At 48.7% G+C, this 27,907-nt stretch overlaps 1 protein-coding gene across 1 annotated transcript in view; it reads right to left on the minus strand.

Annotated features, from left to right (window-relative positions):
• LOC139386945 (neurobeachin-like 2) overlaps positions 1-27,907 on the minus strand; it is a 129,852-nt gene that overhangs the window by 38,162 nt on the left and 63,783 nt on the right. Inside the window, exons 21-32 of the mRNA XM_071132852.1 lie at positions 27,643-27,735; positions 26,942-27,119; positions 25,922-26,055; positions 23,129-23,288; positions 21,423-21,525; positions 19,186-19,339; positions 18,177-18,332; positions 8,671-8,830; positions 5,804-5,892; positions 4,027-4,205; positions 3,195-3,753; positions 1,092-1,273 (exon numbers count right to left, since the gene is read on the minus strand). Of these exons, the coding sequence (XP_070988953.1) occupies positions 1,092-1,273; positions 3,195-3,753; positions 4,027-4,205; positions 5,804-5,892; positions 8,671-8,830; positions 18,177-18,332; positions 19,186-19,339; positions 21,423-21,525; positions 23,129-23,288; positions 25,922-26,055; positions 26,942-27,119; positions 27,643-27,735 (2,147 nt within the window). The remainder of the gene's footprint in view (positions 1-1,091; positions 1,274-3,194; positions 3,754-4,026; positions 4,206-5,803; positions 5,893-8,670; positions 8,831-18,176; positions 18,333-19,185; positions 19,340-21,422; positions 21,526-23,128; positions 23,289-25,921; positions 26,056-26,941; positions 27,120-27,642; positions 27,736-27,907) is intronic.

Raw genomic sequence — 27,907 nt, forward strand, 5'->3', positions numbered from 1 at the left:
TGGCTGGCTGGCTGACTAACTAAATAGCTGACTGAATAACTAACTAAATATCTGACTGACTGACTGACTGGCTGGCTGGCTGGCTGGCTGGCTGGCTGGCTGGCTAACTAAATAGCTGACTGACTGACTGGCTAACTAAATAGCTGACTGGATAACTAACTAAATAGCTGACTGACTGACTGACTGGCTGGCTGGCTAACTAAATAGCTGACTGACTGGCTGGCTAGCTAACTAAATAGCTGACTGACTGGCTAACTAAATAGCTGACTGACTGGCTGGCTAGCTAACTAAATAGCTGACTGACTGGCTAACTTAATAGCTGACTGACTGGCTGGCTAGCTAACTAAATAGCTGACTGACTGGCTGGCTAGCTAACTAAATAGCTGACTGACTGGCTAACTAAATAGCTGACTGACTGACTGGCTAACTAAATAGCTGACTGGATAACTAACTAAATAGCTGACTGACTGACTGGCTGGCTGGCTGGCTGGCTGGCTAACTAAATAGCTGACTGGATAACTAACTAAATAGCTGACTGGCTGGCTGGCTGGCTGGCTGGCTAACTAAATAGCTGACTGGATAACTAACTAAATAGCTGACTGACTGACTGGCTGGCTGGCTAACTAAATAGCTGACTGACTGACTAACTAAATAGCTGGCTGGCTGGCTAACTAAATAGCTGACTGACTGACTGGCTGGCTAACTAAATAGCTGACTGGATAACTAACTAAATAGCTGACTGACTGATTGGCTGGCTGGCTGGCTGGCTAACTAAATAGCTGACTGACTGACTGGCTGGCTGGCTAACTAAATAGCTGACTGGATAACTAACGAAATAGCCGACTGACTGACTGGCTGGCTGGGCAACTAAATAGCTGACTGACTGGCTGGCTGGCTGGCTAACTAAATAGCTGACTGGATAACTAACTAAATAGCTGACTGACTGGCTGGCTGGTTGGCTAACTAAATAGCTGACTGGATAACTAACTAAATAGCTGACTGGCTGGCTAACTAAATAGCTGACTGGCTGGCTAACTAAATAGCTGGCTGGCTAACTAAATAGCTGACTGGGTGGCTGTAGACCGACTGACCTGCATTTGATATGGTCAGGCGGGCGGACCAGTTGGCAGGAGGAGCCCAGCTTGGTGAGGACAGAGAAGACCTGTCCCCTCTCCCTCCACACGGCGTCCTCCCCCCCCTCCGACCCGCTGCCGCACCACAGCACAGAGAACACGATGTTAGTCAGCAGGTTACACAGCTCCTCCTCTGGCATCTGCTGAAAGGGACCACACACACACACACACACACACACACACACACACACACACACACACACACACACACACACACACACACACACACACACACACACACACACACACACACACACACACACACACACACACACACACACACCATAATCACAGTTAGACACACAGATACAGTACATTGTGTCGGAGACGGACTAAAACCGCGGCGGCATCTGCACAGCCGTATTCTAGGATATTGGACCGTTGGTTGAATAGTTTCCTCATTCTCAGCACGACTCATCACATTCAGTTGAATAGGAGTCATGTACACTGAGCCACGCTGGTTGAATAGGAGTCATGTACACTGAGCCACGTTGGTTGAATAGGAGTCATGTACACTGAGCCACGTTGGTTGAATAGGAGTCATGTACACTGAGCCACGCTGGTTGAATAGGAGTCATGTACACTGAGCCACGTTGGTTGAATAGGAGTCATGTACACTGAGCCACGTTGGTTGAATAGGAGTCATGTACACTGAGCCACGCTGGTTGAATAGGAGTCATGTACACTGAGCCACTCTGGTTGAATAGGAGTCATGTACACTGAGCCACGTTGGTTGAATAGGAGTCATGTACACTGAGCCACGTTGGTTGAATAGGAGTCATGTACACTGAGCCACGCTGGTTGAATAGGAGTCATGTACACTGAGCCACGTTGGTTGAATAGGAGTCATGTACACTGAGCCACGTTGGTTGAATAGGAGTCATGTACACTGAGCCACGCTGGTTGAATAGGAGTCATGTACACTGAGCCACGCTGGTTGAATAGGAGTCATGTACACTGAGCCACGTTGGTTGAATAGGAGTCATGTACACTGAGCCACGCTGGTTGAATAGGAGTCATGTACACTGAGCCATGTTGGTTGAATAGGAGTCATGTACACTGAGCCACGCTGGTTGAATAGGAGTCATGTACACTGAGCCACGCTGGTTGAATAGGAGTCATGTACACTGAGCCACGCTGGTTGAATAGGAGTCATGTACACTGAGCCACGCTGGTTGAATAGGAGTCATGTACACTGAGCCACGCTGGTTGAATAGGAGTCATGTACACTGAGCCACATTGGTTGAATAGGAGTCATGTACACTGAGCCACGTTGGTTGAATAGGAGTCATGTACACTGAGCCACGCTGGTTGAATAGGAGTCATGTACACTGAGCCACGCTGGTTGAATAGGAGTCATGTACACTGAGCCACATTGGTTGAATAGGAGTCATGTACACTGAGCCACGTTGGTTGAATAGGAGTCATGTACACTGAGCCAAGTTGGTTAAATAGGAGCCATGTACACTGAGCCACGTTGGATGGGAATTTTTCTGAGGTACGAGGTCAGGCTGTGCGACCCCCGCAGATGGGGGTCACAGAGTCTACCAGACTATCACGACTGTGGACTCTGAAACATGCTCACGGGATGCTAATACTTGTGATTTTCTGACTGACACATTTCAGGAGAAATCCGTTAGCATTATGGATACGGGACATTGCACAAGACACTGGGCTTCATACTCAACACTTTTGGTCCAGTTTATTCAAACACCACACAACATACCTCCTGGGAATGCTCAGTACCAGTGGTTAAAGTTAGGGTTAAGGTTAGGATAACAGTACCTGTGGTTAGGGCTAAGGTTAAGGTTAGGATAACAGTACCTGTGGTTAGGGTTAAGGTTAAGGTTAGGATAACAGTACCTGTGGTTAGGGTTAAGGTTAGGGCAGCAGTACCTGTGGTTAGGCTTAAGGTTAGGATAACAGTACCTGTGGTTAGGGTCAAGGTTAGGGCAGCAGTACCTGTGGTTAGGGTCAAGGTTAGGGCAGCAGTACCTGTGGTTAGGGTCAAGGTTAGGGCAGCAGTACCTGTGGTTAGGGTCAAGGTTAGGGCAGCAGTACCTGTGGGTTGGAGGTGTTGGAGATGGTGTCAGCTGCCCGGGGGTCAGTTCCATAGTTGGTGTCGTCCAGCACGTTGGACAGACTGGAGCTCTTCCTGGGTCTCAGAGAGGGGAACGACCGGCTGTGCTCCAGGGGGGAGGGGGTGCCTGCCTGACTACCCCCCACAGGGTTGTGGTTCCATGTCCCCGTCTCACCCCTCATACCCCCCAGCTCCAGCTCAAAGGGCGAGGTGCCGAAGGGGAACAGAGGGTGGTAGAGAGCCTCCTCTTGGGGCCGACCGGAGGGGATGTCCACGGTGTTGGAGAGGGAGGACGAGCGGCTCCCCTGCTCTACTGAGTCAAACGACTTAAATTGGAGAGAGTCGTCAAAGTCCTTCAACGTGCCTCCACTGCTGTTAGGGGAAGACCGAGAGAGGTCGGAGAAACGCTCTGAGATATTCCTCGCTCCCAGGCCCTCGCCGTCTCCCTCCTCCTCCTCTTCATCGTCCGGCGAGGTGTAAGGGAGGAAGACGTCTGTGTGAGCGTACTGAGAGTCCTCTATGACCATGCTGTGATCTCTCCTGAGAGGGGAGCAGTTCAACATTTAGTAAGAGTTGTGTGTTAACTGATCTATAGCAGGGGAAGAGCTGAACACATGTTAACTGATCTATAGCAGCGGTAGAGCTGAACACATGTTAACTGATTTATAGCAGCGGTAGAGCTGAATCCAGAAACTATCTTGTTTATTGTCCAGAAATATAAAATATCACATAAGTTATTATTGATAACTTTTTTTTCCCAACTTTTCGAATCGATACAGATTCCCTCAATCGACTAATGGAACTCATCCCTACCTGAGAGGGGGGCGGGAGGAGGAGGGGTCCAGGGAGCTGTGGGTGCTGGAGCCTGCCAGGGAGGGACCACGAGACTCATAGGACTCCTTCATATAGAGCTTAGTTAACACATCCTGCCAGCCTGGCTGACGGGCCAGCTGACGAACATAGTCCTCATTGTCATAGATCAGGTAGAAGAGCTGGGAGAAGGAGAGAGAGAGGAATGATAGAGAGAGAGAGAGAGAGAGAGAGAGAGAGAGAGAGGAGCGATGGAGAGAGAGAGAGAGAGAGAGAGAGAGAGAGAGAGAGAGAGAGAGAGAGAGAGAGAGAGAGAAGTGATGGAGAGAGAGGGGGGAGAAGGCGAGGGAGAGAGCAGGGGGAAAGAGAGAGAGGGAGAAGGGGAGAGAAAGACAAAAACAGGGAACAATCAAGCCTCCAGCTGCCCAATAGTCTATGCCTGTAGCTGCCCTATAGTCTATACCTGTAGCTGCCCAATAGTCTATACCTGTAGCTGCCCAATAGTCTATACCTGTAGCTGCCCTATAATCTATACCTGTAGCTGCCCAATAGTCTATACCTGTAGCTGCCCTATAGTCTATACCTGTAGCTGCCCAATAGTCAATACCTGTAGCTGCCCTATAGTGTAAATCTGTAGCTGCCCAATAGTCTATACCTGTAGCTGCCCAATAGTCTATACCTGTAGCTGCCCTATAATCTATACCTGTAGCTGCCCAATAGTCTATACCTGTATCTGCCCAATAGTCTATAACTGTATCTGCCCAATAGTCTATACCTGTATCTGCCCAATAGTCTATACCTGTAGCTGCCCTATAGTCTATACCTGTAGCTGCCCTATAGTCTAAACCTGTAGCTGCCCTATAGTCTATACCTGTAGCTGCCCAATAGTCTATACCTTTAGCTGCCCAATAGTCTATACCTGTAGCTGCCCAATAGTCTATACCTATAGCTGCCCTATAGTCTAAACCTGTAGCTGCCCTATAGTCTATACCTGTAGCTGCCCTATAGTCTATACCTGTAGCTGCCCAATAGTCTATACCTGTAGCTCCCCAATAGTCTATACCTGTAGCTCCCCAATAGTCTATACCTTTAGCTGCCCTATAGTCTATACTTCTAGCTGCCAAATAGTCTATACCTGTAGCTGCCCTATAGTCTATACCTGTAGCTGCCCTATAGTCTATACCTTTAGCTGCCCAATAGTCTATACCTTTATCTTCAATTGTACTATACTTAGTAATGACCTGAGAGAATGTGAAGATATACAGTGGAGGGGAAAGAGGACAGTGGAGGGGAAAGAGGACTAGAGTAGGGGAAAGAGGACTAGAGGAAGGGAAAGAAGACTAGAGGAAGGGAAAGAGGACGAGAGGAAGGGAAAGAGGACTAGAGGTGGAGAAAGAGGACTAGAGGTGGAGAAAGAGGACTAGAGGTGGAGAAAGAGGACTAGAGGTGGGGAAAGAGGACTAGAGGTGGGGAAAGAAGACTAGAGGTGGGGAAAGAAGACTAGAGGTGGGGAAAGAAGACTAGAGGTGGGGAAAGAGGACTAGAGGTGGGGAAAGAGGACTAGAGGGGGGGAAAGAGGACTAGAGGTGGGGAAAGAGGACTAGAGGTGGGGAAAGAGGACTAGAGGTGGGGAAAGAGGACTAGAGGTGGGGAAAGAGGACTAGAGGTGGGGAAAGAGGACTAGAGATGGGGAAATAGGACTAGAGGTGGGGAAAGAGGACTAGAGGAGGGGAAACAGGACAGTGGAAGGGAAAGAAGATTAGAGTAGGTAAGGACTGACCTTGCGACAGACGTCCAGACGGACAGTGAGCTCAGCACGATGGGACAGGTGGACCACAGCCAGCAGGTCTCTGAAGTTAGGAGTGGCATCTACACAAAACAATGACAATCAGATGTACACAGTAAAGTATATGGATATACATACTATAGGAACAACAAGGAGAGGGGTTATACACAGTAAAGTATATACCCTATATACAGTTGAAGTCGGAAGTTTACATGCACTAAGTTGACTGTGCATTCAAACAGCTTGGAAAATTCCAGAAAATTATGTCATGGCTTTAGAAGCTTCTGATAGGCTAAATGACACCGCTTGAGTCAATTGGAGGTGTACCTGTGGATGTATTTCAAGGCCTATCTTCAAACTCAGTGCCTCTTTGCTTGACATCATGGGAAAATCAAAAGAAATCAGCCAAGACCTCAGAAAAACAATTGTAGACCTCCACAAGTCTGGTTCATCCTTGGGAGCAATTTCCAAATGCCTGAAGGTACCACGTTCATCTGTACAAACAATAGTACGCAAGTATAAACACCATGGGACCACGCAGCCATCATACCGCTCAGGAAGGAGACGCGTTCTGTCTCCTACAGATGAACGTACTTTGGTGCAAAAAGTGCAAATCAATCCCAGAACAACAGCAAAGGACCTTGTGAAGATGCTGGAGGAAACAGGTACAAAAGTATCTATATCCACAGTAAAACGAGTCCTATATCGACATAACCTGAAAGGCCGCTCAGCAAGGAAGAAGCCACTTCTCCAAAACCGCCATAAAAAAAGCCAGACTACGGTTTGCAACTGCACATGGGGACAAAGATCGTACTTTTTGGAGAAATGTCCTCTGGTCTGATGAAACAAAAATAGAACTGTTTGGCCATAATGACCATCGTTATGTTTGGAGGAAAAAGGGGGAGGCTTGCAAGCTGAAGAACACCATCCCAACCGTGAAGCACGGGGGTGCCAGCATCATGTTGTGGGGGTGCTTTGCTGCAGGAGGGACTGGTGCACTTCACAAAATAGATGGCATCATGAGGGGGGAAAATGATGTGGATATATTAAAGCAACATCTCAAGACATCAGTCAGGAAGTTAAAGCTGGGTCACAAATGGGTCTTCCAAATGGACAATGACCCCAAGCATACATCCAAAGTTGTGGCAAAATGGCTTAAAAGGACAACAAAGTCAAGGTATTGGAGTGGCCATCACCAAGCCCTGACTTCAATCCTGTAGAAAATTTGTGGGCAGAACTGAAAAAACGTGTGCGAGCAAGGAGGCCTACAAACCCGACTCAGTTACACCAGCTCTGTCAGGAGGAATGGGCCAAAATTCACCCAACTTATTATGGGAAGGTTGTGGAAGGCTACCTGAAATGTTAGACCCAAGTTAAACTATTTAAAAGGCAATGCTACCAAATACACTCAATTAGTATGTAAACTTTTGACCCACTGGGAATGTGATGAAAGAAATAAAAGCCAAAATAAATCAATCTCTCTATTATTATTCTGACATTTCACATTCTTAAAATAAAGTGGTGATCCAAACTGACCTAAAACTATAATTTTTACTAGGATTAAATGTCAGGAATTGTGAAAAACTGAGTTTAAATGTATATGGCTAAGGTTTATGTAAACTTCCGACTTCAACTGTACATACTATAGGAACAACAAGGAGAGGGGTTATTCACAGTAAAGTATATCCCCTATAGGTATACATACTATAGGAACAACAAGGAGAGGGGTTAAACACAGTAAAGTATATCCCCTATAGGTATACATACTATAGGAACAACAAGGAGAGGGGTTATACACAGTAAAGTATATCCCCTATAGGTATACATACTATAGGAACAACAAGGAGAGGGGTTATTCACAGTAAAGTATATCCCCTATAGGTATACATACTATAGGAACAACAAGGAGAGGGGTTATACACAGTAAAGTATATCCCCTATAGGTATACATACTATAGGAACAACAAGGAGAGGGGTTATACACAGTAAAGTATATCCCCTATAGGTATACATACTATAGGAACAACAAGGAGAGGGGTTATACACAGTAAAGTATATCCCCTAAAGGTATACATACTATAGGAACAACAAGGTTGTAGTTGAGACTGTTTCATGTTGACATTTCAGCTCTAAAACCTTTCTGAAGACTAACCATCAATACAATAACAAAATGCATTCTAAAAGGATGACTGTACAGAAAAACAGGACATTTTTATGACATTTTTATTTAACCTTTATTTAACCAGGTAGGCCAGTTGAGAACAAATTCTCATTTACAATGACGGCCTACCCCTGGCAAACCCGGACGATGCTGGGTCAATTGTGAGCCGACTTATGGGACTCCCAATCACGGCCGGATGTGATACAGCCTGGATTTGAACGAGGGACTGAGATGCAGTGCCTTAAACTGCTGCGCCACTCGGGAGCCCCTATTAAATGGATCCTTTAAAATGGACTCTTTACTTAGCAACTACATCATGAACATCCTCCCTCCTTCCTCTCAGTATTCCTCTGTCGGTCCCTCTCAGAGGATGTGTTCCAAATGTTTATTTATTTTATTTTATTTCACCTTTATTTAACCAGTTGGGCCAGTTGAGAACAAGTTCTCATTTACAACTGCGACCTGGCCAAGATATAGCAAAGCAGTGTGACAAAAACAACAACACAGAGTTGTTGACACCCAAATGGCACCCTAGTCCATATATAGTGCACTACTTTTGACCAGAGCCCTATGAGAACCCTAGTCCCTATAGAGTGCACTACTTTTGACAGGGCACAATGGGCCCTAATAGTTTACTAGACTGTATAAAGGGAATGGGGCTCCATTTGGGACACGACCAGAGGCTATATTTGAGGCCTACCTGTAGCGAGGACCTGCTCGTAAAGACAGCGCACGGTGGTCATGGTTACGGGGACGTCTCCTAGAAAACAAACAAGACCCAGGTATCCAAAATCCTTCAACTTGACACGTTGCTTGGCGCGCTCAGACACTCGTTCACTCTTCAGGATCTTGTACAGAACCTGCGTCAATGACCAAGGAGGAGAGCAGGAGATGAACAACAACACTGACCTACGGCTCAGATAAACTAGGAAAGATGGGGAGATTGTGTATTGAGTGTATGACTAGGTAAAACTCTGAACATAGAATGGCTATAGTTGCAGTATCTTTGGTAAATTCCCCAACATGCACAGGTTTTCCAGAAGTCCTGGTTGGAGGAGTCCAGATGTCCTGCTTACCCCAGCAGTGGCCAAAATACTGACTGACAGAGGGTCTAATATGTGGTGGTGTGGTGGTGAGATGTTGGTGTGATGGTGGTGGTGTGATGGTGGTGGTGTGATGGTGGTGGTGTGATGGTGTGATGGTGTGGTGGTGTGATGTTGGTTTGATGGTGGTGGTGTGGTGGTGTGGTATGGTATGGTGGTGTGATGGTGGTGGTGTGATGGTGTGATGGTGTGGTGGTGTGATGTTGGTTTGATGGTGGTGGTGTGATGGTGTGATGGTGTGGTGGTGTGATGTTGGTTTGATGGTGGTGGTGTGATGGTGTGATGGTGTGATGTTGGTTTGATGGTGGTGGTGTGGTGGTGTGGTATGGTGGTGTGATGGTGATGGTGTGGTGATGGTGTGGTGGTGGTGTGGTGGTGTGATGGTGGGGGTGTATGGTGGTGTGGTGGTGTGGTGGTGGTGGTGTGGTGGTATGGTGGTGGTGTGGTGATGGTGGTGGTGTGGTATGGTGGTGGTGGTGTGGTGGTGGTGGTATGATGGTGGTGGTGTGGTGATGGTGATGGTGTGGTGGTGGTGTGGTGGTGGTGTATGGTGGTGTGATGGTGTGATGTTGGTTTGATGGTGGTGGTGTGGTGGTGTGGTATGGTGGTGTGATGGTGATGGTGTGGTGATGGTGTGGTGGTGGTGTGATGGTGTGATGGTGGGGGTGTATGGTGGTGTGGTGGTGTGGTGGTGGTGGTGTGGTGGTATGGTGGTGTGATGGTGGTGGTGTGGTGATGGTGGTGGTGTGGTATGGTGGTGGTGGTGTGGTGGTGGTGGTGTGATGGTGGGGGTGTATGGTGGTGTGGTGGTGTGGTGGTGGTGGTGTGGTGGTATGGTGGTGTGATGGTGGTGGTGTGGTGATGGTGGTGGTGTGGTATGGTGGTGGTGGTGTGGTGGTGGTGGTATGATGGTGGTGGTGTGGTGATGGTGATGGTGTGGTGGTGGTGTGGTGGTGGTGTGATGGTGTGATGGTGTGATGTTGGTTTGATGGTGGTGGTGTGGTGGTGTGGTATGGTGGTGTGATGGTGATGGTGTGGTGATGGTGTGGTGGTGGTGTGGTGGTGTGATGGTGGGGGTGTATGGTGGTGTGGTGGTGTGGTATGGTGGTGTGATGGTGATGGTGTGGTGATGGTGTGGTGGTGGTGTGGTGGTGTGATGGTGGGGGTGTATGGTGGTGTGGTGGTGTGGTGGTGGTGGTGTGGTGGTATGGTGGTGTGATGGTGGTGGTGTGGTGATGGTGGTGGTGTGGTATGGTGGTGGTGGTGTGGTGGTGGTGGTATGATGGTGGTGGTGTGGTGATGGTGATGGTGTGGTGGTGGTGTGGTGGTGGTGTATGGTGGTGTGATGGTGTGGTATGGTGGTGTGATATGGTGGTGTGATGGTGATGTTGGTGTGATGTTGGTGTGGTGGTGAGATGTTGGTGTGGTGGTGATGTTGGTGTGGTGGTGAGATGTTGGTGTGGTGGTGATGTTGGTGTGGTGGTGAGATGTTGGTGAGATGGTGGTGTGATGGGGGTGTTATGTTGGTGTGGTGGTGAGATGTTGGTGTGGTGGTGAGATGTTGGTGTGGTGGTGAGATGTTGGTGTGGTGGTGAGATGTTGGTGTGGTGGTGAGATGTTGGTGTTATGTTGGTGTGGTGGTGAGATGTTGGTGTTGTGGTGAGATGTTGGTGTTATGTTGGTGTGGTGGTGAGATGTTGGTATGGTGGTGAGATGTTGGTGTGATGTTGGTGTGGTGGTGAGATGTTGGTGTGGTGGTGTGATGTTGTGGTATGGTGGTGTGATGTTGTGGTTTGGTGGTGTGGTGGTGTAATGTTGGTGTGGTGGTGAGATGTTGGTGTTATGTTGGTGTGGTGGTGAGATGTTGGTGTGGTGGTGAGATGTTGGTGTGGTGGTGAGATGTTGGTGTGGTGGTGAGATGTTGGTGTGGTGGTGAGATGTTGGTGGTGTGGTGGTGGTGTGGTGGTGTGATGTTGGTGTGATAGTGGTGGTGTATGGTGGTGTGGTATGGTGGTGTGATGGTGGTGGTGTGGTATAGTGGTGTGGTATGGTGGTGTGATGGTGGTGGTGTGGTATAGTGGTGTGATATGGTGGTGTGATGTTGGTGTGGTGGTGATGTTGGTGTGATGTTGGTGTGGTGGTGAGATGTTGGTGTGGTGGTGATGTTGGTGTGGTGGTGATGTTGGTGTGGTGGTGAGATGTTGGTGTGGTGGTGAGATGTTGGTGTGGTGGTGATGTTGGTGTGGTGGTGAGATGGTGGTGGTGTGGTGGTGGTGGTATGGTGGTGTGATGGTGGTGGTGTGGTGATGGTGTGGTGGTGGTGTATGGTGGTGTGATGGTGTGGTATGGTGGTGTGATATGGTGGTGTGGTGGTGAGATGTTGGTGTGGTGGTGATGTTGGTGTGGTGGTGAGATGTTGGTGTGGTGGTGAGATGTTGGTGTTATGTTGGTGTGGTGGTGAGATGTTGGTGTGATGTTGGTGTGGTGGTGAGATGTTGGTGTGGTGGTGAGATGTTGGTGTGGTGGTGAGATGTTGGTGTGATGTTGGTGTGGTGGTGAGATGTTGGTGTGGTGGTGAGATGGTGAGATGTTGGTGTTGTGGTGAGATGTTGGTGTTATGTTGGTGTTATGTTGGTGTGGTGGTGAGATGTTGGTGTGGTGGTGAGATGTTGGTGTGATGTTGGTGTGGTGGTGAGATGTTGGTGTGGTGGTGAGATGTTGGTGTGGTGGTGAGATGTTGGTGTTGTGGTGAGATGTTGGTGTTATGTTGGTGTGGTGGTGTGATGTTGTGGTATGGTGGTGTGATGTTGTGGTATGGTGGTGTGGTGGTGTAATGTTGGTGTGGTGGTGAGATGTTGGTGTTATGTTGGTGTGGTGGTGAGATGTTGGTGTGGTGGTGAGATGTTGGTGTGGTGGTGAGATGTTGGTGTGGTGGTGAGATGTTGGTCGTGTGGTGGTGGTGTGGTGGTGTGATGTTGGTGTGATAGTGGTGGTGTATGGTGGTGTGATGGTGTGGTATGGTGGTGTGATGGTGGTGGTGTGGTATAGTGGTGTGGTATGGTGGTGTGATGGTGGTGGTGTGGTATAGTGGTGTGATATGGTGGTGTGATGTTGGTGTGGTGGTGATGTTGGTGTGATGTTGGTGTGGTGGTGAGATGTTGGTGTGGTGGTGATGTTGGTGTGGTGGTGATGTTGGTGTGGTGGTGAGATGTTGGTGTGGTGGTGATGTTGGTGTGGTGGTGAGATGGTGGTGTGGTGGTGTGATGGTGGTGTTATGTTGGTGTAATGTTGGTGTGGTGGTGAGATGTTGGTGTGGTGGTGAGATGGTGAGATGTTGGTGTGGTGGTGAGATGTTGGTGTGGTGGTGAGATGTTGGTGTGATGTTGGTGTGGTGGTGAGATGTTGGTGTGGTGGTGAGATGGTGAGATGTTGGTGTTGTGGTGAGATGTTGGTGTTATGTTGGTGTTATGTTGGTGTGGTGGTGAGATGTTGGTGTGGTGGTGAGATGTTGGTGTGATGTTGGTGTGGTGGTGAGATGTTGGTGTGGTGGTGAGATGTTGGTGTGGTGGTGAGATGTTGGTGTTGTGGTGAGATGTTGGTGTTATGTTGGTGTGGTGGTGTGATGTTGTGGTATGGTGGTGTGATGTTGTGGTATGGTGGTGTGGTGGTGTAATGTTGGTGTGGTGGTGAGATGTTGGTGTTATGTTGGTGTGGTGGTGAGATGTTGGTGTGGTGGTGAGATGTTGGTGTGGTGGTGAGATGTTGGTGTGGTGGTGAGATGTTGGTCGTGTGGTGGTGGTGTGGTGGTGTGATGTTGGTGTGATAGTGGTGGTGTATGGTGGTGTGATGGTGTGGTATGGTGGTGTGATGGTGGTGGTGTGGTATAGTGGTGTGGTATGGTGGTGTGATGGTGGTGGTGTGGTATAGTGGTGTGATATGGTGGTGTGATGTTGGTGTGGTGGTATAGTGGTGTGATATGGTGGTGTGATGTTGGTGTGGTGGTGATGTTGGTGTGATGTTGGTGTGGTGGTGAGATGTTGGTGTGGTGGTGATGTTGGTGTGGTGGTGATGTTGGTGTGGTGGTGAGATGTTGGTGTGGTGGTGAGATGTTGGTGTGGTGGTGATGTTGGTGTGGTGGTGAGATGGTGGTGGTGTGGTGGTGGTGGTATGGTGGTGTGATGGTGGTGGTGTGGTGATGGTGTGGTGGTGGTGTTTGGTGGTGTGTTGGTGTGGTATGGTGGTGTGATATGGTGGTGTGGTGGTGAGATGTTGGTGTGGTGGTGATGTTGGTGTGGTGGTGAGATGTTGGTGTGGTGGTGAGATGTTGGTGTTATGTTGGTGTGGTGGTGAGATGTTGGTGTGATGTTGGTGTGGTGGTGAGATGTTGGTGTGGTGGTGAGATGTTGGTGTGGTGGTGAGATGTTGGTGTGATGTTGGTGTGGTGGTGAGATGTTGGTGTGGTGGTGAGATGGTGAGATGTTGGTGTTGTGGTGAGATGTTGGTGTTATGTTGGTGTTATGTTGGTGTGGTGGTGAGATGTTGGTGTGGTGGTGAGATGTTGGTGTGATGTTGGTGTGGTGGTGAGATGTTGGTGTGGTGGTGAGATGTTGGTGTGGTGGTGAGATGTTGGTGTTGTGGTGAGATGTTGGTGTTATGTTGGTGTGGTGGTGTGATGTTGTGGTATGGTGGTGTGATGTTGTGGTATGGTGGTGTGGTGGTGTAATGTTGGTGTGGTGGTGAGATGTTGGTGTTATGTTGGTGTGGTGGTGAGATGTTGGTGTGGTGGTGAGATGTTGGTGTGGTGGTGAGATGTTGGTGTGGTGGTGAGATGTTGGTCGTGTGGTGGTGGTGTGGTGGTGTGATGTTGGTGTGATAGTGGTGGTGTATGGTGGTGTGATGGTGTGGTATGGTGGTGTGATGGTGGTGGTGTGGTATAGTGGTGTGGTATGGTGGTGTGATGGTGGTGGTGTGGTATAGTGGTGTGATATGGTGGTGTGATGTTGGTGTGGTGGTGATGTTGGTGTGATGTTGGTGTGGTGGTGAGATGTTGGTGTGGTGGTGATGTTGGTGTGGTGGTGATGTTGGTGTGGTGGTGAGATGTTGGTGTGGTGGTGATGTTGGTGTGGTGGTGAGATGGTGGTGTGGTGGTGTGATGGTGGTGTTATGTTGGTGTAATGTTGGTGTGGTGGTGAGATGTTGGTGTGGTGGTGAGATGGTGAGATGTTGGTGTGGTGGTGAGATGTTGGTGTGGTGGTGAGATGTTGGTGTGATGTTGGTGTGGTGGTGAGATGTTGGTGTGGTGGTGAGATGGTGAGATGTTGGTGTTGTGGTGAGATGTTGGTGTTATGTTGGTGTTATGTTGGTGTGGTGGTGAGATGTTGGTGTGGTGGTGAGATGTTGGTGTGATGTTGGTGTGGTGGTGAGATGTTGGTGTGGTGGTGAGATGTTGGTGTGGTGGTGAGATGTTGGTGTTGTGGTGAGATGTTGGTGTTATGTTGGTGTGGTGGTGTGATGTTGTGGTATGGTGGTGTGATGTTGTGGTATGGTGGTGTGGTGGTGTAATGTTGGTGTGGTGGTGAGATGTTGGTGTTATGTTGGTGTGGTGGTGAGATGTTGGTGTGGTGGTGAGATGTTGGTGTGGTGGTGAGATGTTGGTGTGGTGGTGAGATGTTGGTCGTGTGGTGGTGGTGTGGTGGTGTGATGTTGGTGTGATAGTGGTGGTGTATGGTGGTGTGATGGTGTGGTATGGTGGTGTGATGGTGGTGGTGTGGTATAGTGGTGTGGTATGGTGGTGTGATGGTGGTGGTGTGGTATAGTGGTGTGATATGGTGGTGTGATGTTGGTGTGGTGGTGATGTTGGTGTGATGTTGGTGTGGTGGTGAGATGTTGGTGTGGTGGTGATGTTGGTGTGGTGGTGATGTTGATGTGGTGGTGAGATGTTGGTGTGGTGGTGATGTTGGTGTGGTGGTGAGATGGTGGTGTGGTGGTGTGATGGTGGTGTTATGTTGGTGTAATGTTGGTGTGGTGGTGAGATGTTGGTGTGGTGGTGAGATGTTGGTGTTATGTTGGTGTGGTGGTGAGATGTTGGTGTGGTGGTGAGATGTTGGTGTTGTGGTGAGATGTTGGTGTTATGTTGGTGTGGTGGTGAGATGTTGGTGTGGTGGTGAGATGTTGGTGTGATGTTGGTGTGGTGGTGAGATGTTGGTGTGGTGGTGAGATGTTGGTGTTATGTTGGTGTGGTGGTGTGATGTTGTGGTATGGTGGTGTGGTGGTGTAATGTTGGTGTGGTGGTGTGATGTTGGTGTTATGTTGGTGTGGTGGTGAGATGTTGGTGTGGTGGTGAGATGTTGGTGTGGTGGTTTGGTGTGGTGGTGAGATGTTGGTGTGGTGGTGAGATGTTGGTGTTATGTTGGTGTGGTGGTGGTGAGATGTTGGTGGTGTGGTGGTGGTGTGGTGGTGAGATGTTGGTGTGGTGGTGAGATGTTGGTGGTGTGGTGGTGAGATGTTGGTGGTGTGGTGGTGGTGTGATGTTGGTGTGATAGTGGTGGTGTATGGTGGTGTGATGGTGTGGTATGGTGGTGTGATGGTGGTGGTGTGATATAGTGGTGTGATATGGTGGTGTGATGTTGGTGTGGTGGTGATGTTGGTGTGATGTTGGTATGGTGGTGAGATGGTGGTGTGATGTTGGTGTGGTGATGTGATGTTGGTGTGATGTTGGTGTGGTGGTGAGATGTTGGTGTGGTGGTGAGATGTTGGTGAGATGGTGGTGTGATGGTGGTGTGATGTTGGTGTGGTGATGTGATGTTGGTGTGATGTTGGTGTGGTGGTGAGATGTTGGTGTGGTGGGGAGATGTTGGTGTGGTGGGGAGATGTTGGTGTGGTGGGGAGATGTTGGTGTGGTGGTGAGATGTTGGTGTGGTGGTGAGATGTTGGTGTGGTGGTGAGATGTTGGTGTGGTGGTGAGATGTTGGTGTGGTGGTGATGTTGGTGTTATGGTGGTGTGGTGGTGAGATGTTGGTGTGGTGGTGAGATGGTGGTGTGGTGGTGAGATGTTGGTGTGGTGGGGAGATGTTGTTGGTGTGGTGGTGAGATGTTGGTGTGGTGGTGAGATGTTGGTGTGGTGGTGATGTTGGTGTGATGGTGATGTTGGTGTGATGGTGATGTTGGTGTGATGGTGGTGTGGTGGTGAGATGGTGGTGTGGTGGTGTGATGTTGGTGTGATGTTGGTGTGGTGGTGGTGTGATGTTGATGTGGTGGTGAGATGTTGGTGTGATGTTGGTGTGATGGTGGTGTGATGTTGAGATGTTGGTGTGGTGTTGGTGTGGTGGTGGTGGTGTTAGTGTGGTGGTGGTGCTAGTGTGGTGGTGGTGCTAGTGTGTGGTGGTGGTGCTAGTGTGGTGGTGGTGCTAGTGTGGTGGTGGTGCTAGTGTGGTGGTGGTGCTAGTGTGGTGGTGGTGCTAGTGTGGTGTTGGTGCTAGTGTGGTGGTGGTGCTAGTGTGGTGGTGGTGCTAGTGTGGTTGTGGTGCTAGTGTGGTGGTGGTGCTAGTGTGGTGGTGGTGGTGCTAGTGTGATGGTGGTGTTAGTGTGGTGGTGGCGTGGTGGTGGTGGTGGTGGTGCTAGTGTGATGGTGGTGGTGCTAGTGTGGTGGTGGTGCTAGTGTGGTGGTGGCGTGGTAGTGTGATGTGGTAGTGTGATGTGGTGGTGGTGGTGCTAGTGTGGTGGTGGTGGTGCTAGTGTGATGTGGTAGTGTGATGTGGTGGTGGTGCTAGTGTGGTGGTGGTGGTGCTAGTATGATGGTGGTGGTGCTAGTGTGGTGGTGGTGTTAGTGTGGTGGTGGCGTGGTGGTGGTGGTGGTGTTAGTGTGGTGGTGGTGGTGTTAGTGTGGTGGTGGTGGTGCTAGTGTGGTGGTGCTAGTGTGGTGGTGGTGGTGCTAGTATGATGGTGGTGGTAGTGTGGTGGTGGCGTGGTGGTGGTGGTGGTGTTAGTGTGGTGGTGGTGGTGTTAGTGTGGTGGTGGTGGTGTTAGTGTGGTGGTGGTGGTGCTAGTGTGGTGGTGGTGGTGGTGCTAGTGTGGTGGTGGTGGTGCTAGTGTGATGGTGGTGGTGCTAGTGTGGTGGTGGTGGTGCTAGTGTGGTGGTGGTGGTGCTAGTATGATGGTGGTGGTAGTGTGGTGGTGGCGTGGTGGTGGTGGTGGTGTTAGTGTGGTGGTGGTGGTGGTGTTAGTGTGGTGGTGGTGGTGTTAGTGTGGTGGTGGTGGTGCTAGTGTGGTGGTGGTGGTGCTAGTGTGGTGGTGGTGGTGCTAGTGTGATGGTGGTGGTGCTAGTGTGATGGTGGTGTTAGTGTGGTGGTGTTAGTGTGGTGGTGGTGGTGTTAGTGTGGTGGTGGTGGTGCTAGTGTGGTGGTGGTGGTGCTAGTGTGGTGGTGGTGGTGCTAGTGTGGTGGTGGTGGTGCTAGTGTGATGGTGGTGGTGTTAGTGTGGTGGTGGCGTGGTGGTGGTGGTGTTAGTGTGGTGGTGGTGGTGTTAGTGTGGTGGTGGTGGTGCTAGTGTGGTGGTGGTGGTGCTAGTGTGGTGGTGGTGGTGTTAGTGTGGTGGTGGTGGTGTTAGTGTGGTGGTGGTGGTGCTAGTGTGGTGGTGGTGGTGCTAGTGTGGTGGTGGTGTTAGTGTGGTAGTGTGGTGTGGTGGTGTGATGTGGTAGTGTGATGTGGTGGTGCTAGTGTGGTGGTGGTGGTGCTAGTGTGGTGGTGTTTGTGTTAGTGTGGTGGTGTTAGTGTGGTGGTGGCGTGGTGGTGTGGTGTGGTGGTGTGATGTGGTAGTGTGATGTGGTGGTGCTAGTGTGGTGGTGGTGGTGCTAGTGTGGTGGTGTTTGTGTTAGTGTGGTGGTGTTAGTGTGGTGGTGGCGTGGTGGTGTGGTGTGGTGGTGTGATGTGGTAGTGTGATGTGGTGGTGCTAGTGTGGTGGTGGTGGTGCTAGTGTGGTGGTGTTTGTGTTAGTGTGGTGGTGTTTGTGTTAGTGTGGTGGTGTTAGTGTGGTGGTGGCGTGGTGGTGTGGTGTGGTGGTGTGATGTGGTAGTGTAATGGTGGTGAGATGCAGCAGACTGACTCACCCTGAAGACTCTCTCCCTGACCTCATCTCCAAAGCTGGGTTTGAGCAGCAGACAGTAGAGCTGTTCTACTCCCCACTCCAACAGTACAGCCTGGACCTGCTCTCTGGGAGGGCTGCTCCTCAACAGACTGTAAACCACATCTAACGCACTCACCACCTGATGGAGAGAGAGAGAGAGAGAGAGATAGAGAGAGGGGGGAGGGAGGGGTGGAGAGAGAGAGAAGAGGGAGGGGAGAGGGAGGGGTGGAGAGAGAGAAGGGAGGGGTTGAGAGAGAGAGGGGGGGGTGGAGAGAGAGAGGGTGGGGTAGGGTGGAGAGAGTGAGAGGAGGGAGGGGGAGAGTAAGTGATTGGGATGAATATAGGGAGTGGAGAGAGAAATAGGGGAAAGGGGAGAGGGTGGAGAGGGGTAGGGTGGAGAGGGGTGGGGAGAGAGAGTGAAAGGGGGGAGAAAAGAGGACGGTGAGAGTAAGTGATGGGAGTAAAAATAGAGGAGAGTTAGGAGGTTGAGAAGAGGGGATGTAGAGGTGGGAGGTTGAGAAGAGGGGACGTAGAGGTGGGAGGTTGAGAAGAGGGGACGTAGAGGTGGGAGGTTGAGAAGAGGGGACGTAGAGGTGGGAGGTTGAGAAGAGGGAACGTAGAGGTGGGAGGTTGAGAAGAGGCGACGTAGAGGTGGGAGGTTGAGAAGAGGGGACGTAGAGGTGGGAGGTTGAGAAGAGGGGACGTAGAGGTGGGAGGTTGAGAAGAGGGGACGTAGAGGTGGGAGGTTGAGAAGAGGGGACGTGGAGGTTGAGAAGAGGGGACGTAGAGGTGGGAGGTTGAGAAGAGGGGACGTGGAGGTGGGAGGTTGAGAAGAGGGGAGATGGCAGAGGATAGAAAGCAAAGAGGGAGGGAGGGAAAGAGAGGGAGGAGACATGTGAATGGAATTATAGGGTTGAAGAAAGGACATGGTTAGATCCAAAACCCCTCTGAATAAAGACAAGGAGTAAGCATGTCTCCGTTAGCGTGTCTACCTGCTGCTCTTCTCCTATAGCCAGTGTGTAGGCCAAGATGCTGTGGAGCTCTTCAGCATTAGGACACTTGAGGAGGAAGTCTCTCAGCAGAGAGAACAGAGAGATCTGAACAGTCTGCTTTTCATCAGACAGAGGACTGCCATCTTTCTCCACACTGAGAGCACACAGAGATGAACTAATCAGATTATGGACATATGGAGGCATACAAACAACAGTGACGTCAACATGTACATACAGTGCCTTGCGAAAGTATTCGGCCCCCTTGAACTTTGCGACCTTTTGCCACATTTCAGGCTTCAAACATAAAGATATAAAACTGTATTTTTTTGTGAAGAATCAACAACAAGTGGGACACAATCATGAAGTGGAACGACATTTATTGGATATTTCAAACTTTTTTAACAAATCAAAAACTGAAAAATTGTGCGTGCAAAATTATTCAGCCCCTTTACTTTCAGTGCAGCAAACTCTCTCCAGAAGTTCAGTGAGGATCTCTGAATGATCCAATGTTGACCTAAATGACTACTGATGATAAATACAATCCACCTGTGTGTAATCAAGTCTCCGTATAAATGCACCTGCACTGTGATAGTCTCAGAGGTCTGTTAAAAGCGCAGAGAGCATCATGAAGAACAAGGAACACACCAGGCAGGTCCGAGATACTGTTGCGAAGAAATTTAAAGCCGGATTTGGATACAAAAAGATTTCCCAATCTTTAAACATCCCAAGGAGCACTGTGCAAGCGATAATATTGAAATGGAAGGAGTATCAGACCACTGCAAATCTACCAAGACCTGGCCGTCCCTCTAAACTTTCAGCTCATACAAGGAGAAGACTGATCAGAGATGCAGCCAAGAGGCCCATGATCACTCTGGATGAACTGCAGAGATCTATAGCTGAGGTGGGAGACTCTGTCCATAGGACAACAATCAGTCGTATATTGCACAAATCTGGCCTTTATGGAAGAGTGGCAAGAAGAAAGCCATTTCTTAAAGATATCCATAAAAAGTGTCGTTTAAAGTTTGCCACAAGCCACCTGGGAGACACACCAAACATGTGGAAGAAGGTGCTCTGGTCAGATGAAACCAAAATTGAACTTTTTGGCAACAATGCAAAACGTTATGTTTAGCGTAAAAGCAACACAGCTGAACACACCATCCCCACTGTCAAACATGGTGGTGGCAGCATCATGGTTTGGGCCTGCTTTTCTTCAGCAGGGACAGGGAAGATGGTTAAAATTGATGGGAAGATGGATGGAGCCAAATACAGGACCATTCTGGAAGAAAACCTGATGGAGTCTGCAAAAGATGCAAAAGACCTGAGACTGGGATGGAGATTTGTCTTCCAACAAGACAATGATCCAAAACATAAAGCAAAATCTACAATGGAATGGTTCAAAAATAAACATATCCAGGTGTTAGAATGGCCAAGTCAAAGTCCAGACCTGAATCCAATCGAGAATCTGTGGAAAGAACTGAAAACTGTTCACAAATGCTCTCCATCCAACCTCACTGAGCTTGAGCTGTTTTGCAAGGAGGAATGGGAAAAAATGTCAGTCTCTCGATGTGCAAAACTGATAGAGACATACCCCAAGCGACTTACAGCTGTAATCGCAGCAAAAGGTGGCGCTACAAAGTATTAACTTAAGGGGGCTGAATAATTTTGCACGCCCAATTTTTCAGTTTTTGATTTGTTAAAAAAGTTTGAAATATCCAATAAATGTCATTCCACTTCATGATTGTGTCCCACTTGTTGTTGATTCTTCACAAAAAAATACAGTTTTATATCTTTATGTTTGAAGCCTGAAATGTGGCAAAAGGTCGCAAAGTTCAAGGGGGCCGAATACTTTCGCAAGGCACTGTACATCTATCATACATTTTTTTACCATCTACATGGGAGGCTATCATTTTTAAGAAGCATAGATAACTCATAATTCATCATTTGTGCCATCAAGATTATGATTACCATAGTAATGGGTTGTTGAGGTACCTGTGTAGTGTAATGGGTTGTTGAGGTACCTGGAGTGTAAAGGGATGTTGAGGTACCTGTGTAGTGTAATGGGTTGTTGAGGTACCTGGAGTGTAAAGGGATGTTGAGGTACCTGTGTAGTGTAATGGGTTGTTGAGGTACCTGGAGTGTAAAGGGATGTTGAGGTACCTGTGTAGTGTAATGGGTTGTTGAGGTACCTGTAGTGTAATGGGTTGTTGAGGTACCTGTAGTGTAAAGGGTTGAGGTACCTGTAGTGTGTCCGTATGGTATCCAGGATGTACTGCACTCCATACTTCTTCCTCATGCGCTGCTTCCCATCCTTGATCACAGACGACAGGTACTGGACATGGCCTTCACAGACAACACATAAATATGAGGTACTGGACATGGCCTTCACAGACAACACATCAATATGAGGTACTGGACATGGCCTTCACAGACAACACATCCATATGAGGTACTGGACATGGCCTTCACAGACAACACATCAATATGAGGTACTGGACATGGCCTTCACAGACAACACATGAATATGGAGGTACTGGACATGGCCTTCACAGACAACACATCAATATGAGGTACTGGACATGGCCTTCACAGACAACACATCAATATGAGATACTGAACATGGCCTTCACAGACAACACATCAATATGGAGGTACTGGACATGGCCTTCACAGACAACACATCAATATGGAGGTACTGGACATGGCCTTCACAGACAACACATCAATATGGAGGTACTGGACATGGCCTTCACAGACAACACATCAATATGGAGGTACTGGACATGGCCTTCACAGACAACACATCAATATGGAGGTACTGGACATGGCCTTCACAGACAACACATCAATATGAGGTACTGGACATGGCCTTCACAGACAACACATAAATATGAGGTACTGGACATGGCCTTCACAGACAACACATCAATATGAGGTACTGGACATGGCCTTCACAGACAACACATCAATATGGAGGTACTGGACATGGCCTTCACAGACAACACATCAATATGAGGTACTGGACATGCCTTCACAGACAACACATCAATATGAGGTACTGGACATGGCCTTCACAGACAACACATCAATATGAGATACTGAACATGGCCTTCACAGACAACACATCAATATGGAGGTACTGGACATGGCCTTCACAGACAACACATAAATATGGAGGTACTGGACATGGCCTTCACAGACAACACATCAATATGAGGTACTGGACATGGCCTTCACAGACAACACATCAATATGAAGGTACTGGACATGGTCTTCACAGACAACACATCGCACACAGTGGGTGTGTCTCGAATGGCACCCTATTCCCTATTTAAGGCACTACCAAAAGTAGTGGTGCACTATATAGGGAATAGGGTGTTATTTAGGACACAAGTCCTTCACTACTATGTTATTGACAATGCAGTCTGAAAATGTACCACTGGAAAACAGCATTCGATGTCACGAGTACAGACTTACATCCTGGAGGGCATTGATTAATACAGTATCAGGGGGTAATAGTTATGATAATATATTCCCTCTGTACCAAAGGGTTATGTCTCAGTCTGTCTCCAGAAGTCCCTGGGCTACATACATATGAAAGGGGCAGAGTTAGCTTTGACAGAGCCGACCAAAGTCTGTTGATACTGGGACAGTCTTGCACACTGTAGGGATGACACGCTAGACATAACCCTCCCAGAACGGTTTGTGCTTTAGCCAACAACTGCTCTGATGTTCAAAGAACAGAACAGAACTGGCAACCAGGCAACAGTGGCTGACTGCTCTTACCCAGACACACAGCGAAGTGGCTGCTGCTCCAGATGTGGAAGTCTACTGGCTACCAGGCTATAATGCCTGACTGCTCTTACCCAGACACACAGCGAAGTGGCTGCTGCTCCAGATGTGGAAGTCTACTGGCTACCAGGCTATAATGCCTGACTGCTCTTACCCAGACACACAGCGAAGTGGCTGCTGCTCCAGATGCGGAAGTCAAATAGCAGGTGTTGGTAGAGCTGCAGGAGCAACGGACTGTTCTCCTCACTGGATACCTGCTCCAACAGGAACTGACACGCCATCAGAACAGACATATCCATCATACTACCTGGGACCTAGGAGAAAGAGATGGGAGAGGGAGATGGGGGAGGGTAGAGAGACAGGGGACGGGGGAGAGAGAGACGGGGGAGGGAGAGAGAGAGACGGGGGAGGGAGAGAGAGATGGGGGAGTAGAAGATTAAAAAGGGAGACAAGCTGTACAAGTGTTTGTTCTGTTTATCTGTCCTACTGTAGGGAGAATCAGAGGAACCAAGGTGTGTCTGTACTGTTTATCTGTCCTACTGTAGGGAGAATCAGAGGAACCAAGGTGTGTCTGTACTGTTTATCTGTCCTACTGTAGGGAGAATCAGAGGAACCAAGGTGTGTCTGTACTGTTTATCTGTCCTACTGTAGGGAGAATCAGAGGAACCAAGGTGTGTCTGTACTGTTTATCTGTCCTACTGTAGGGAGAATCAGAGGAACCAAGGTGTGTCTGTACTGTTTATCTGTCCTACTGTAGGGAGAATCAGAGGAACCAAGGTGTGTTTGTACTGTTTATCTGTCCTACTGTAGGGAGAATCAGAGGAACCAAGGTGTGTCTGTACTGTTTATCTGTCCTACTGTAGGGACAATCAGAGGAACCAAGGTGTGTCTGTACTGTTTATCTGTCCTACTGTAGGGAGAATCAGAGGAACCAAGGTGTGTCTGTACTGTTTATCTGTCCTACTGTAGGGAGAGTCAGAGGAACCAAGGTCAAATGACTAAGTCGGGTAAAACTGTCTGTCGTTGAGGAAGTCACTCTCAACGTGACATGGTGTGTGTCAGTGTGGTACTACGACTGGGAGTCACTGTGTGTGTATGAGGGGTGTGTATGTGAGGGGTGTGAGTGTGTGAGGGGGGCGTTGTGTGTGTGTGTTGTGTTTGTATGCGTGTCTGCGAGTGCATGCGTGTGCAAGCATACGTGTGTGTGTGTGTGTGTGTGTGTGTGTGTGTGTGTGTGTGTGTGTGTGTGTGTGTGTGTGTGTGTGTGTGTGTGAAGGGGTAATTGTGTGGGATAGTTATAGCAGGGTTTCCTAACAGGATGCTCAGCCCAGCAGTCATATATACCCTCATATCCTGTCACACCACCAGCCCCCCTTCCTCTACGCTCCTATAAACCTCCTCTGGAATGTACTGTAGGACGATGGTGGCTCTGGTCATTAGCTACTACAGTACCGTAGGATGATGCTCTGGTCTGGTCATTAGCTACTACAGTACTGTAGGACGATGATGGCTCTGGTCTGGTCATTAGCTACTACAGTACTGTAGGACGATGATGGCTCTGGTCTGGTCATTAGCTACTACAGTACCGTAGGATGATGCTCTGGTCTGGTCATTAGCTACTACAGTACTGTAGGATGATGCTCTGGTCTGGTCATTAGCTACTACAGTACTGTAGGATGATGATGGTCTGGTCATTAGCTACTACAGTACCGTAGGATGATGCTCTGGTCTGGACATTAGCTACTACAGTACTGTAGGATGATGATGGTCTGGTCTGGTCATTAGCTACTACAGTACCGTAGGATGATGCTCTGGTCTGGTCATTAGCTACTACAGTACTGTAGGATGATGCTCTGGTCTGGTCATTAGCTACTACAGTACCGTAGGATGATGGCTCTGGTCTGGTCATTAGCTACTACAGTACTGTAGGATGATGATGCTCTGGTCTGGTCATTAGCTACTACAGTACTATAGGATGATGATGCTCTGGTCTGGTCATTAGCTACTACAGTACCGTAGGATGATGGCTCTGGTCTGGTCATTAGCTACTACAGTACTGTAGGATGATGATGCTCTGGTCTGGACATTAGCTACTACAGTACCGTAGGATGATGATGCTCTGGTCTGGTCATTAGCTACTACAGTACCGTAGGATGATGCTCTGGTCTGGTCATTAGCTACTACAGTACCGTAGGATGATGCTCTGGTCTGGTCATTAGCTACTACAGTACTGTAGGATGATGCTCTGGTCTGGTCATTAGCTACTACAGTACTGTAGGATGATGGCTCTGGTCTGGTCATTAGCTACTACAGTACTGTAGGATGATGGCTCTGGTCTGGTCATTAGCTACTATGGATACACATCTACACACAATAACATGACCCAGGTTTTAGCTGCTACTTAAATCTAAGTCATTCCCATTGTTTACTGACAGTACTTAGTGAGCATGGCTCTTATAATGGGCCAGTACCCTAGTGAACATGGTTCCTATAATGGGCCAGTACCCTAGTGAACATGGTTCCTATAATGGGCCAGTACCCTAGTGAACATGGCTCCTATAATGGGCCAGTACCCTAGTGAACATGGTTCCTATAATGGGCCAGTACCCTAGTGAGCATGGCTCCTATAATGGGCCTGTACCCTAGGGAACATGGCTCCTATAATGGGCCAGTACCCTAGTGAGCATGGCTCCTATAATGGGCCAGTACCCTAGTGAGCATAGCTCCTATAACGGGCCAGTACCCTAGTGAACATGGCTCCTATAATGGGCCAGTACCTTAGTGAGCATGGCTCCTATAATGGGCCAGTACCCTAGTGAACATGGCTCCTATAATGGGCCAGTACCCTAGTGAACATGGCTCCTATAATGGACCAGTACCCTAGTGAACATGGCTCCTATAATGGGCCAGTACCCTAGTGAACATGGCTCCTATAATGGGCCAGTACCTTAGTGAGCATGGCTCCTATAATGCTGGGTCCGTGGCAGTTCAGTAGGCTCTCCTGGTTGACAGGGTGATGACGAATCAGATTCTTCACCATCAGCAGGAAGGCTGCTACACTGTTCCTCTCCAGCCGACCATCTGACACACACACACACACACACACACACACACACACACACACACATTAATTGATGTAAAATTAGCCTATTGAGTACGATAGCGTTTCATCAGTGTTCACGGAGCACCATTTCCAAAATCGAAATATTCCCAGTAAGGTAGCTCTTTAACACCCACTGACCTTGCAAAGTATGTCAATTAAGCAATAAAGGCCCGAGGGGGTGTGATATAAGGCCAATATACCACGGCTAAGGGCTGTTGTTAGGCACAATGCAACACGGCCCTTAGCAGTGGTATATTGGCCATATACCACAAACCCCTGAGGTGCCTTATTGCTATTATAAACTGGTTACCAACATAATTAGAGCAGGAAAAATAAATGTTTTGTCATACCCATGGTACACGGTCTGATATACCACGGCTGTCAGCCAATCAGCATTCGGGGATAGAACCGATTCGAGCCCTGAATGTTGATTGGCTGAAAGCCGTGGTATTACAAAACATGTATTTTTACTGTTCTAATTAGCCGTGGTATATTGACCATATAACACATCCCCTCTGGCTTATTGAATGTACAATGACTAAGTTCTGTTCTTAGGCACAACCCAAAGCGGAGTACAGCCTGGACACAGCCCTTAGCCGTGGTATATTGGCCATATAACAAATCCCAGAGGTGCCTTACTGCTATTATAAACTGGTTACCAATGTAATTAGAGCAGTAAACAAGTATACCTGTGGGTATATTGTGTGATATACACATGGCTGAAATGCTGTTTCAGCCAATTAGCATTCAGGGCTGGAACCCCCCAGTTGATAATACAGTATAATATATCTGTCTCTCTATTATCTCCAACACACACATACAGCAGTACACACACACACACTGGACCCTGTACAGGCTACTGACCGGAGGACTTGCCCAGTGGCAGCAGCATGCCGACAGGCCCCCGGGAGGAGCTACAGGTTAGTTCTGGTCCCAGTAGGTCTGACGTCTCCTGACCTCCTCCCTCCGCCTGCTCTGGCTCACACACCTGTTCCAGGAGGGGCAGTAGAACCCCCATGCCCCCCACTGTGTTTAACACATCCTACAGGGATACACACACAGAAACATACATACATGCACACAGTCAGACACAGAGACATACAGTCAGACACAGAGACATTCACACAGTCAGACACAGAGACATACACACAGACACAGAGACATACACAGTCAGACACAGAGACATACACAGTCAGACACAGAGACATACACAGTCAGACACAGAAACATACATACATGCACACAGTCAGACACAGAGACATACACACAGTCAGACACAGAGACATACACACAGTCAGACACAGAGACATACACACAGTCAGACACAGAGACATACACACAGTCAGACACAGAGACATACACAGTCAGACACAGAGACATACACACAGTCAGACACAGAGACATACAGTCAGACACAGAGACATACACACAGTCACAGTCTTGTCACTCGAGGAACCCTCACCCAAGCACAGTGATGTTGTCAGAGCCAGGTCCAACTAGTTTACTGAGCTCTTGGTTAACAAAGACAGTAGAAACTGTTGGAGGGAGAATGAATAGCAACACACCTTGATGTCCCAGTTCACCACCCTGTGGCCTGTCAGTCTGCCATCATACTGGTGGTTAGGAGACAGGTCCACACAGATCTGACTCTTGAAGGCCTGAGACAAATACAAGTGTTTTAATGACAGCGTTACTACCCGTTGTTGCTACAGCATTACTACCCGTTGTTACTATAGCGTTACTTACTACCCGTTGTTACTACAGCGTTACTACCCGTTGTTGCTACAGCGTTACTACCCGTTGTTGCTACAGCGTTACTACCCGTTGTTG

Source organism: Oncorhynchus clarkii, chromosome 3 (genome assembly GCF_045791955.1).
Source record: "Oncorhynchus clarkii lewisi isolate Uvic-CL-2024 chromosome 3, UVic_Ocla_1.0, whole genome shotgun sequence".
Classification (NCBI taxonomy): domain Eukaryota; kingdom Metazoa; phylum Chordata; class Actinopteri; order Salmoniformes; family Salmonidae; genus Oncorhynchus; species Oncorhynchus clarkii.